The sequence below is a fragment of the Neomonachus schauinslandi genome, chromosome 5, assembly GCF_002201575.2.
Source record: "Neomonachus schauinslandi chromosome 5, ASM220157v2, whole genome shotgun sequence".
NCBI lineage: Eukaryota > Metazoa > Chordata > Mammalia > Carnivora > Phocidae > Neomonachus > Neomonachus schauinslandi.
In genome coordinates this window covers 144,281,984-144,294,151 of record NC_058407.1, presented here as the reverse complement: position 1 = coordinate 144,294,151, position 12,168 = coordinate 144,281,984, and the positions used below count along the sequence as shown (strand labels likewise).

General features: G+C 53.0%; 1 protein-coding gene across 1 annotated transcript in view; it reads right to left on the bottom strand.

The window, feature by feature from the left end:
- Nucleotides 1-7,218: 7,218 nt before the first annotated feature.
- The window catches only part of ABAT (4-aminobutyrate aminotransferase), an 80,977-nt gene continuing 76,027 nt past the window's right edge, over nucleotides 7,219-12,168 (bottom strand). The window contains exons 14-16 of the mRNA XM_021698065.1: nucleotides 11,379-11,525; nucleotides 8,604-8,715; nucleotides 7,219-7,447 (exon numbers count right to left, since the gene is read on the bottom strand). Of these exons, the coding sequence (XP_021553740.1) occupies nucleotides 7,326-7,447; nucleotides 8,604-8,715; nucleotides 11,379-11,525 (381 nt within the window). The 3' untranslated portion in view covers nucleotides 7,219-7,325. The remainder of the gene's footprint in view (nucleotides 7,448-8,603; nucleotides 8,716-11,378; nucleotides 11,526-12,168) is intronic.

Below are 12,168 nucleotides of genomic sequence, written 5' to 3'. Positions count from 1 at the left end.
TGAGTAGGTCACGTGGGTGAATAAATGTTGGCAGAGCCATACAATGGAGTCCTACATGGCCCTTACAAAGAATGATGTTGAGGGGCGCCTGGGTGGCTCAGTCAGTTGAGCATCCGACTCTTGGTTTCGGCTCAGGTCATGGGATTGAGCCCCGTGTTGGACTCTGTGCTCAGCGAGGAATCTATTTGAGTTTCTCCCTCTGCCCCTCCCCACCATTCATAGGCTCTCTCTTTAAAATAAATAAATACATCTTTTTTTTTTTTAAGATTTTATTTATTTATTTGACAGAGAGAGACACAGCGAGAGAGGAACACAAGCAGGGGGAGTGGGAGAGGGAGAAGCAGGCCTCCCGCTGAGCAGGGAGCCTGATGTGGGGCTCGATCCCAGGACCCTGGGATCATGACCTGAGCCGAAGGCAGACTGAGCCACCCATGTGCCCCAATAAATAAATACATCTTAAAAAGAAAAGAATGAGGTTGAGTTATATCTGCTGAGGTGGAAAGGTAACCATAGGGTAATGATAAGTGGAAGAAAAAGCAAGTCACAGAACAATATAGTTTCATGTGGTCTTATTTCTATGTTTGTACAAACCACGTAGATTCTAATTTGTTCACAGTGGTTACGGTTGGGGGTGGTAGGGGGTGGACAGGATGGAGGGAAGATGTGCACATTGAACTTTATAACCTAATGCTGTATTTAAGTTTTCACGATAGAGTATGTTGTCTATCTTAACAAATGAAGAAAAATGCTGTGAAAAACAAGGTCTCTTTCAAGTCAGCTTTCTAGGTGAAGAGAAGTTTCTCCACCATGAATTCCCATTCTGGACTTGGAAGCTGAGCTGACATTGGGAAACATTCAGTCGTGGAGATCGTTGGTGACATGGTCATGTTTGTCCCTCCTAGAGTGGTTTTCCTGGCTGTCTGCTGAGACCTGTCTGGACTCTGGGCGCCTCCGTGCCCTGGGCTGGATATAATTTAGCTGCAGGTAGTGGGGTGGTCTATACCATGTCTGTTTCCATACGGTACTTGCTATGGACTGAAGGTGTATACCCCCCGCAAAATTCAGATGCTGAAGCCATAACCCCCAGTGTAATGGTGTTTGGAGGTGGGGCCTTTGGGAGGTGATTAGGGTCCCCATGATGGGATTCGGGCCCTTACAAATAAAGAGGCTTTCTGTATGACCTCAGGAAGGCCATGTGAGGACATCGGAGGAAGAGGTCCTGACCAAGAACCTGACCATGGACTTCCAGCCTCCAGAACTGTGAGAAATACATGTTTACCGTTTAAGCCATCCAGTGTATGGTTGTTGGGGAGGTCATCAAGAGGGCACGACTGCCAGTTGACCCTCAAACTGGCCCCAGGCAATCGGAGGCTCCTCACCCCCTGCCCTGTCCCTGGAATGCAGGTTCCACCTGACTTCTCTGTTTCCGGAAGCTGCCCAAGGACACTTTGTTGACATGGTGATGTGTTGGTGTTGAGACCATCTGCACAGTGGACACTCCTGAACCCAGTGAAGGCCTCCATATAAACTCTTAAGATTCTGGCAGGTGGGTATGGAGACCTCGTCATCTTGCAGCTGCCCAAGACAAGCCTTGTAAGTTAAGTTTCCTTGCTTATTACCCCTGCCTCCTGCCTGTCTGGGGTGGCCTGCCTCTCTCCGGTCTCGCCCTGCCCTCTGTGCATGGGGGCCAGTTCCAGTTTGCACCCGGGAAGCTCACCAGGGGGGTTGTAAGCCAACAGTGGTATTCTGTCGTAGTCACCTTGCAGACCGATGTGGTCCCCCGGAGCACGGTGAGGTCGGCTCTATCCGGGGACATTCACAGTGTGCACAGCTGGGAGCTGGTGTCCTCCCTGCCCTGGTTACCAAAGATAAGGCTTCTGTCATTCAAGGACCATGTTTAGTGCACTTCACAGGGCCCATTTGGTGGGCTTTGCTGCTTGCGGGGGTGGGGGGGCAGCCTGGGGTGAACTGCCCAGACGACTGGGGGTGGGGGCTTTCGTTTTACTGCTGCTTTGTGACTTAAGGACTTGTGAGTCCCCATGTGGAAAGCACCAGGGTCCCTTTGAGCCCCAGGCAGAGTCCAACTTTTATGGCCTTGTTTTGATCCTGTGGCATTCAACTATAAAATCCTGCCCAGTTAATCAGGGACCATACCACCTGGCCATGTTTGTACCAACGCTGGTGCCAAAACATCCGCTTCACTGATTAACAGTTGAGATAGACCCCGGCACTCAGTCGGGCTTGTATCCATTTTGGGAAATAGACTTAGTATCTACGAGTAGGAACTTAACTTTGACAGAAATATATCATTCTTTGGACACTGTATGTCCTGCCACATTGTATGTGGGTCAGCTGTGACCCATTAGAGGAGTTCTCTCCGTGCCTTGGGCTCTTCACCTGGGAAGCAGCGATGACCGTAGCACCCACCTAGGGTGGTGGGAGGACTGACTACCTGGAATACACTTAAAATAGTGCTCGGTCCAGGGGAGTATTTGATAAGTGCTAGCGAGCGTTACTGTTAGCAGCCTCCTTTTGTAGAGGAGGTTCAGAGACGTGAAGAGACTTGCTCAAGCTAGAAAGCAGCAGAGTTAGGTCATTCCCCCGCAGCATCCTGCCTCCCCAGCACCGAAGGAGAACAGAAAGTAGAAAACAGTGTCTGTTTTGAACAGAGAGTATTTGACCTTGAGGTTTTGGTGCCTTCCACTACCCACTCTAGTAAGTTACTTTAAGAGCTCACATGAATGCCGACCAGTTCAGGTTGACTTTCCAAGGCTAGTGGGCAGGCTGGTAGCTAGGCTGGCCGTGAGAAGGGTCCTGGAGTGGAAGACAGTCCCCACCCTCACCCAATCTGAAGCTGACTGCATGTGTCTACACACACGTTTGTTTATACACTAATAGACCATCTTTCATACAGCTGTGTGTTTCAGATCCTGGCTTCCAAGCTGTGTGATTTTCAGCAGTTCCCCCAACGTCCCTGAGCTTGTTTCCTCATCTTGAAAATAGGCATACGAATACATAGCTCACAGGTTTTCCTGAAAATTGTAAGGATCCCGCAGAATATGCGTGCACGTAGTAGATGCTCAACAAATGATAACTATCATTACTAGATGTGATGATTATGATTTTTAAAAAGATTTTATTTATTTGACAGAGCACAAGCAGGGGGAGAGACAGGCAGAGGGAGAGGGAGAAGCAGGCTCCCCGCTCAGCAGGGAGCCCGATGCGGGGTGTGATCCCAGGACCCTGGGATCGTGACCTGAGCCGAAGGCAGATGCTTAACGACTGAGCCACCCAGGCGCCCCACTATATGTGACTATTTTAAAAACATGTTTAATGGTAAATCTTATCTTCCAAGAGAATTCTCTTATAGACATGCTGTGTGTCCAAAGTGGAGGAAGCCTGGAAAACGATGGGACCCACGCCTTGCCTAGTTTTACAGGGTCGCTGACACAGCTGGGAGCGTTGGTAAGGCAGGAGCCCACGAGGCCCGGTCCAGGTCGGGCCGCCAAGTCGCCCTGACTGTACTAGATTCCTGACTGGTCTCTCGACCTCCCCGTCCTTTCCAGGAGCGCTCAGCACGGTGGGTGACCCCCTGCTCCCAACCTGCGGCGCCTGAGCCACAGCGTGGAAATGCCGTGCCTCTGAGCAGGGCGGGGGAGGCCCTCTGCAGCCGAGCCCTGCCTGTTTCTTTGGTCCGGTCTCTGGCTCCTGTGGTCCTCTCTCTGATCGCACCACAGAATGCCTGCCCCCACCCTGCCGTCGTGCCTCCAGTTAGCTTTGCTCTCGGCCTGGACTGCCTTCCGTCCCTCCTCAGAGTCACTGCAGCAGTTCCGACTCAACCTTGAAGATGGAACTCAGGGACCTAACTTCTTCTCCAACTTTGGGACCTGCCCTTTGAGCCTCTACAGCAGCCAGGGTCTGCCTGTATTCCGGTCCCTACACTGTGGCTTGCTGTGACCTCTGCCCTCCCGGAAGATGACCTGAGTGTAAGGACCACGCTTTGTCCACCCCTGTGCCCCTGTCACATGGTAAGTCCTTGATGAGCTTTGGTGAGGTTAATGGCCTCACGGTGCTTCCTGAGCCCAAGGCAGACTTATGCAGCCAGAGGAATCCCCCAAGGCCTCCCTAAGCGGTATGTAATTGGTGCTTAATATGTACTTGTCAGACAATGACTTAACAAAACTTTCCAACCCCAGAAAGGCCACGTTCATGCTGATGTTTCCATTATAAATTTTTTTTTAATTAAGAATACTGATTAACAACAGGAAACAGATTTAATTCACAGAATTGTGCATATGGTCATCAGTTACATTGTGACATGTTAATTTCTTTATCATTTATTGGCACTGTCAACAGAATACTGTAAACAAGATCACTTTGAATGCGTAAGTCGGCGGAGCTCCCTAGCTATGGTTCTCTACCATGAGCTGATATACGTACGTGTATATATATATGTGTGTGTGTGTGTGTGTATGTATAGAGATAGGTATAGATATACAGGTATATTAATGTTGTGCACACTTTTGCATGGTTACTGAGTGTCAGTAAAAATTATAAAAAAAACACCCATTTATAATAAAAGTGAGGATGTGCTAAGACTTGCTATTACAGGACCTTGTTTTCTGTAAAAGTGACAAGACTTGCTAGAGATAGTTACTAAAGTCTATGGCACTGATGAGCGATGGATTCATTCCCAGACCGTCGGCCACAGAAGCACTCCACGGGCCCCACCCTAGTCAGCCATCTGTCAGCTGGGCTCCCCGTTTTTACCCACCTCTCTCCCTACAATCGTGAGCCCTGCCGAGAGTCTTTTCCTTCAGATTCTTCCAGCTATACCCCCACCCCCAAAAGAGGATGCCTCAGGAACTCATGTGATGCCCTGAGCCAACAAGAGCGTGTTGAAAAATGGCTTAAAAAGTTTCACGAGAAGTAACTTCCCTTGGTAAGGAGTGAATAAGTCTGGAAATGACTTTCCAGGTAAAATGATTCGTTTCTCTATGATTGCCCCGTGGGAGAGAACAAAAATATTTATAGCCACTCTCTCCACCGAAGAGAGCTGAGTTTCTAGTTGCGCCCTGGCCTGAAAACCTTTTGGACTCCGGGACCTTACCGCATGTTTGCACCCAATGCTGAAGTTCTCCAGAGAAAGCATACTTATGCCAATAAATGAATTATGGTTCGGTTCGCATCTGATTTGTTTGTTAAATAAGGCCTTAATCTTGGGATATTGCCTGTGGAATCTGGATCCCCAGTGGAAGGTGTGAGACTGTGAACTGATGTGCCTTGAGCGTGCTGTCCCCTTTTGTGTGACACTCCTCGCCTTGTCTGCTTGGAGAACTCTTGCTCATTCTACCAAACCCTGCTCAAATGTTACTTTCTCCCCGAAACCTCCTGAGCCTGCCTGGTACTCCCTCTGATTTCCCGACATTCCCACACATCTGTCACAGCACTTGCCACTCGGCTTGGATTGCTGGTTGAAGAGTCTGTGGTCCCCGATGAGATGGGCGTCCCCGGACAGCAGGGACCATGTTGTATTCCTAGTGCTTAGCGCTGGGCCTGGGACGGGGGAGGGACTTAGCGAAAGTTCCATGAAGGAATGACAGAATAGAGATGACCATCCGAGCAAGTGGTACCCGGCACAGAGAGGGGGGCAGACACCTCCGTTCAGCTGGCAGAGCAAACAGCCTCACACTGACACTGACACAGTCCTTCTGAAGAGCAACGGTTTGCACGGACCACGAGATGCGGCGTGCGCCAGAGTCCACGGATCTGACCGCGTCTGTCAGACGTGCTAGTGCCTTTCCTTCTCTACAAATGTAGGTTGAGGACCACTTGGAACAGTGGAAGCAGAAAAGAAAAAGAAACCACTACCACCAGCTTGAGGTCTTTGGGTGATTAAGTTATTAGAAGAGCAAAGTGCTGGACTGAAAACCCTGGTGTGTCCATCTCCCGAGACAGCCGAGCCAGCAGGGGGAGGCAGAGCGTTTCCCTCGGGGCAGGGGTTACAGCGGGGCCTCCCGAGTCTGCCCACTAAACACCACTCCACTGCTGGGGGACAACCAGAGGCTCTTTGTAGGACATCGGAAGTCCAGTCGGTTCCAAGAATGTCTCGCCTCCAGAAGAGGCCCCTTGGCCTCCACCACTGTCCAACTAAGCATTTAACTCATCTGCCTGGTAAGTTACATCCTGCTCTCCATCAGGAAAACCTGTAATCTGGAGCGGCAAGTTCAAGGAAGCCACCTTGAACCAACAGGCAATCTTTTCTGCATGGTGCTCTGGTGCCTTGAGTTCACGGTGCTTCCCTCAAGAAATCTAGTTCAGCAACTGGTTGCCCGTGCTGGACAGCTTCGCACAGCTCTGCCGTCCAGTGAGGCCTGCTCAGGAGTGGAGCAGAGGCCCCCGGGGCGAGGGGTCCACGGGTCAGACCCCTGATGCCCGGGGAGACAAGAGGAGGTGGCTCTGCTGCCCCAGGCCCTGGGCTTCCGCTCCTGGGTGACTGGCTTGTGCCTCTGCCCTTTTGGCTCCTGTGTGTCCCCATGGATGCCCAGGCTGCAGTTCCCCCCCCCCCCTCCGAGGACTGGGATGACGTTTAACAGAGGGGACAGAGTTGGGGGAACGGAGAGTGGCGAGTAAGAAGTGCCAGAGCTGCCACCCAGAGATTCGCCAAGGCCAAGGCCAAGCCCCATCAAGGACAGAAGTCACAGTTTAGAGGATCCCCAGATGCACTGAGTGGAGCGGCCCGAGTCATCAGGAGGCCACAGGACTCCTTCCCACACTGCAAGCTCCAGCCTAATGTTCCTACTGTCCTGCCCTTGTGTGATTTGTCCTGTCCTTTGCTGAACTATGCACGGGACCTGCTCAGAGCTCCAGGGCCGGGCGGGAGGGGGCGACCATGTGGGGAGCCCGCATGGTCGATCACGCAGTATGGCACTTGAGAGGGACTGGAACCCAGAAGTCCCAGCCCCCATCCCGGGAGCAGCTGTATTCCCTTCCTGGCTTCCAAAGACACTGTTGGGGTCAAGGTGGGCACATATATGGCCAGGACCCTCATGGCCCTGCCGAAGACGATGTCCAGGGCTCACGCAGACTTTCTGGGCTTAGACCCATGTGCGTCATTGGCTCTGCAGGGAGGAAAATCAAAACCAGCCCTTCCTGCCTGTCCCCTCCCCCCCCAAAGCCATCACAAACACCCCCTCCCCACAAAGAACTCTTCAGTTTACACATTCGCCTCTGATACTTTAAGTGAAAACATGAATTAGGCAAACTAATCAATTTGACAACAGTTGAGATTGGGGCTTTCTCAGAGCGTAGTGGAAATGGCTTCTTTACTTGAAGTCTGCTAAGATGTCGCTGAAAATATTGAGGAACAGGTGCGCGTGGTGATCCCTGAAGACCAGAGTGGGGCGGAACCGAATGGATCTGTCCCCGCAGCCTCCCAACACCACGCCTGAAAGCAGAGGCGGGGGGTGTGGTCAGCGGCCTGGGCGCCAGCCGGGGGCTGCACATCTTCCTTCCGTCCAGCTTCCGTCTGTCCTTCCACCCACCCCGCCGGCCGTTCTCTCCCTCCCTCCCTCCCACCTCAAATGCCTGCTCTGCTGCCCCTGAACCAGGCCCACTGAGACCTGCCTTCCAGAAACTCATGGTGGGGTCAGGAAGGAAAGAAGCAAATGGAGGTGATGGAGTGCGGGCAGCCGGCAGCAGGTGCAAGGGGCACAGCTGTCACCAGGGGTGGCCGGGCCTGCTGATTTTAAAGGGTGTCTTGCACACTGACTGGCTGGGTGTTCTGGTCAAGGTCTCGTAGTGCCCCCGACACAGCTTTCTCATTACAGAGGAGATGAGTTACCCCTGCTCCTTGGGAATTCTGAGATGGAGCAGTGAAGGGGCTGAGTCTCGCTTGACCCATCTCAGGCCCTCTGATCGCACACTTTGACCCCCCTGAGCCTCTCCCGTGGCTTCCCATAGCTCAGGAAGAAGCTGGGACTCTTGAACGGGCTCCACAGGCCCATGTGACATGCGCCTGGCAGCCCCTCCCCACACTCCGTTCCAGACGCTTCTCTGCCTCTGTGGGCTCCATCCTGCCTCAGGTAATTGCACACGTGCCTCCCTCTGCCCGAATGCCCTTCCTCATTTTCACCTGGCCAGCCCTGGCTCAACTGGCTAGACCTAAGGTAAAATGCCTCTTCCTCAAGGAAGCCTCCCCTGATTTCCTGGTCTCCACACTCCCCCCCACTCACCCCCCCGCTATTCCATCCTTAGCCTCCTTTCCTTCTTCCTAGGATGCAGAACTACAACCTATGGTTTATGAAACGCTGTCTCACATGGTCCTTCCTGCTAGACCCTGAGCTCCTTGAAGGAAGGGCCCCAATGGTCTCGTTCCTTCATCATCTCAGTTCTCTCCTCTGTTAGTGCAACTCACCACCTCAGTGAATATCTATCGAGTGAATGAATAAGGAAGTCTGCTGGCCACTTCCCCTTCTTTTGAGAAAGAGCACTCAGACTGTTTTCAGCCCCGCAAATCCCCTGCCTCCCTGCGCCCCGCGGTGCACCCTCCCCAGGTGACCTGGGTCCCTGATGCGGCTCAGCTTCCAGTCCTGTTCACTTACCTTTGTTTCTGGCTATTAAAATGAGTTTATTCCGTATGGTTTCATCAGGAGTGTCGAAGGAGCAAAAGGTGCCTCGTCCTCTCACTCTGCTGATGAACTGGGGGTACCGGGCCTGCAGTGGGGGGAAAAGGCTGCATCAAAGCCCGTCACCCAGGCAGCAGCTGGGCTGTGAGCAGCTCCTCACGTGCCCCCCAGGGTCTGGCCTTCGGGCCTCTGCACGTCCGGCACAACAGCTGTGGGGTTACGGGCTCTGGCTCTGTACACATCCAGTCCTGAGTCCAGAACCTGCTCTGTGTCTTTCTCCTGATGCACCCTGGAGCCAGTCGCGGAAGTGGCCCGTGCCTCAGTTTCCTCTTCCGTAAACCCAAGGATGCAAATGCTCTTGCCCCCCACACGCTGTGGTGGGAATTTAGTGACACAGATTTCTATGTCAGGCGCAGGGCTTAGCACTTGGCAGGTGCTCAGAGGATGTTAGCCATCTCTGTCAGCGCTTCTAGAAAACCTGTGAATCTGAGGAGAGGACGCTCATCCTCACTCTAGGCTCTGTGACTGGGTACTGGGTTGAACAGTGCTCCCCTCCCCAAATTCACGTCCACCTGGAACCTGTGAATGTGATCTTACTTTGAAGTAGAGTCTTTGCCGATGCAATTAGTTAGGTTAAGGGGAGGTCACACTGGATTAGGGTGGCCCTAACTCCAAGGATTGGCATCCTTACATGAGGGAGATCTGGACAGAGACGCGGGCACATGGGAACACTGGGGGCAGAGGCCAGAATGCATACCCACAAACCAGAGGACACCCAGGATTGCTGGCTGCCACCAGAAGCCGGGAGAGGTGTGGGGTGGAATCTCCCTCCACACTTCCAGAAAGAATCCCTACGTATGCTGCTGTCTCGATTTCAGACTTCTGGTCTCCAGAATGGTAAGAGAACCAATTCTTGTTTTAAACCACCCAGCTTGTGGCCGTTTGTTCCAGCAGCCCGAGGAAGCTACTGCAGTCAGTCGGCGTAGAAGATCTTTGTTCTTTCCCACTCTGTTGTTCATGTGAAGGAAGGATAATCGACAGGGCTTGCGTGACCCCAAATAATCTCAGGGCAGGGGCGCCTGGTGGCTCTGTCAGTTAAGCATCCGACTCTTGATCTGAGCTCTGGTCATGATCTCAGGGTCGTGGGATCGATTCTCCCTCTGTCCCTCTCCCTGCTCTCGCTCTCTAAATAAATAAATCTTTTTTTTTTTTTTTTAAAGATTTTATTTATTTATTTGACAGAGAGAGACACAGTGAGAGCAGGATCACAAGCAGGGGGAGAGGGAGAGGGAGAAACAGGCTTCCCGCGGAGCAGGGAGCCCGATGCGGGGCTCGATCCCAGGACCCTGGGATCACGACCTGAGCCAAAGGCAGACGCTTAACGACTGAGCCACCCAGGCGCCCCTCAAATAAATAAATCTTAAAAAACAATCTCAGGGCACTGGGGGCAGAGCCAAGGGGCAAGTGTCATCTCACTGGTGGGAAGTGGAGATAAAGCCACATTCTGGTGGTAATAACTGGGCCCATATGTGTGCCAGGTACTTACATGCATGGTCTTGAATCCTCACTCCACCAGCAGAGGAGACCATACGATCTCCACAGATGGGGAAACTGAGGCTTGGAAGTGACTGCAGTACTTCCTCTGTTCTTTCGTGCACCTGCTGACTGGCTGGAGGGTCTCACTTTACCCCTTCAGCGTCTGGGCCACCCGGGGACCCCCCAGAACATGGATTTTGAAGTCCACCAGAATCAGGTTCCAGTTGGTGGATTGGGTGCCATATGGAAGCTGTGTCACTTTGAACAAGCTAATGACCCCTCCATGCCTCAGTTCCCTCATCTGTAAAACTGGGATAGTAATGGTGGCTACACTCACGTATCCCTGCTGGACTTCACCCCACGGGCGACTAAGAGCCCCTGTTCCAGGCCGGGCATGCAGCAGGCGCTCAATAAACAGAGGCTGTTACAACTACTGACCGATCCCCCTTCCCCACCACCCCTGCCATCGCCCTTGGTGGTTCTGCTCAGGCCACGGGTGGCTGGACCCTCCAGCTCCGGGCAGAAGGGCTCTGTGACCATCAGCTGGGGAGGGTGAGCCGACCTCCAGCCTCAGCCTGCTGGGTGTGCTCCCGCCGGCCCGCCCCATCTGGGCGAGTCCCGTGTTGGGTGAGGGGAGGGTGTTGGGCAGGGAGCACCACATAACAAAGACACGCGGTAATAACAGAGCTGTGCTGTCCCACGCGGCAGCCACGCGTGGCCTGAGATGTGGCAAGTGCTACTGGAGCCGTGCTGTCCGTGTAAGGTCCGGGCTGGGTTTCCAAGTCTTAGTGAAGAATACGAAATCCAGCAGTGACTATTTTCTGTATTGACGGCAGGCTGAAATCATCGTATGGATGTAATGAGTTATGTAAAATACATTATTACTAACTTTGCGTCCTTCCTTTTTACTGTCGGTCTGCTATTAGAATGTTTAAAGTTGCTTCTGGAGCTTGTCCCGTTGGACAGCGCTGCTGGGAGTGGTACGTGTAAGAGGACAGGAGCGACAAGGGCCAAGGTGACAAGTCGGGGGAATGTAAGTGGGGCGTTTGCGAGGCTTCTCAGAGGACAGATGCCTGAACTTAAGAGAGCCAGGGGCTGGGAGTGGGGGAGGGATGGGCCCTACAGAAACGGCATGGGAGAGCAGGTACAATACCATGCTGGCAGGTGGATGGTGGGGACGGTGGGGAGCCACGGGTGGGGGTCTGGGAGGGGTACCTGGAGGTCCAGCAGCCCCGTCAGCAGGGCCTTCCCAGCATGCGCTGCGTTGTTCAGCAGGTCCTCCCGCTTGATGATGTTGATGACCTCGGCCAGCAGCAGGTTCTTGGACGGGTCCCCCAGCCAGGTGTTAAAGATCCGGTACGGCTGGAACAAGGCACAGGGTGTCGCCAAGGGTTCACGCACAGGCACACCCTGGAGGGGCCCACTTCCCTCAGACACATTTGTCCCTCCTTAGGAGGAGAGAAACTAGCCCAGCGAGCATCTACCAAGGCCAGGGAGGGTAACGCACATCATCTCACTGAATTCTTTCTGAAACAACAACCCTCTAGCTAGGTGCTACTGTTAGGGAGACCAAGTCGGCCCATGCCCTGGACAGTCCCTCGGTCCTGGTGCAACCACGATAGTTGGCCCTTAACTACTATAATCCTCATTTTATAGAAGAGGAGCCAAGGTTCTGAGAGGTTAGGTGATTTGACCCAGAAAATATAGGTGGCAGAGTTGAGTGGAGCACACCCAGCAGGCAGAGGCTGGAGGTCAGCTGACCCTCCCCAGCTAATGGTCACAAAGAGCCCTTCTGCCCAGAGCTGGAGGGTCCAGCCGCCCATGGCCTGAGCAGACTCAAACTGTGAGTCTGACTCACAATGATCACCGATTTATTCCTCCATGAATTATTCAGGTGTCAGTGCAGCCAACTAAAACACACTTCCCAGCGTCCCTCGCAGACAGGAGTGGACATGTGGACCGGATCTTAGTCAAAGTATTAGAAATAGAAATGTGGGATTTCTGG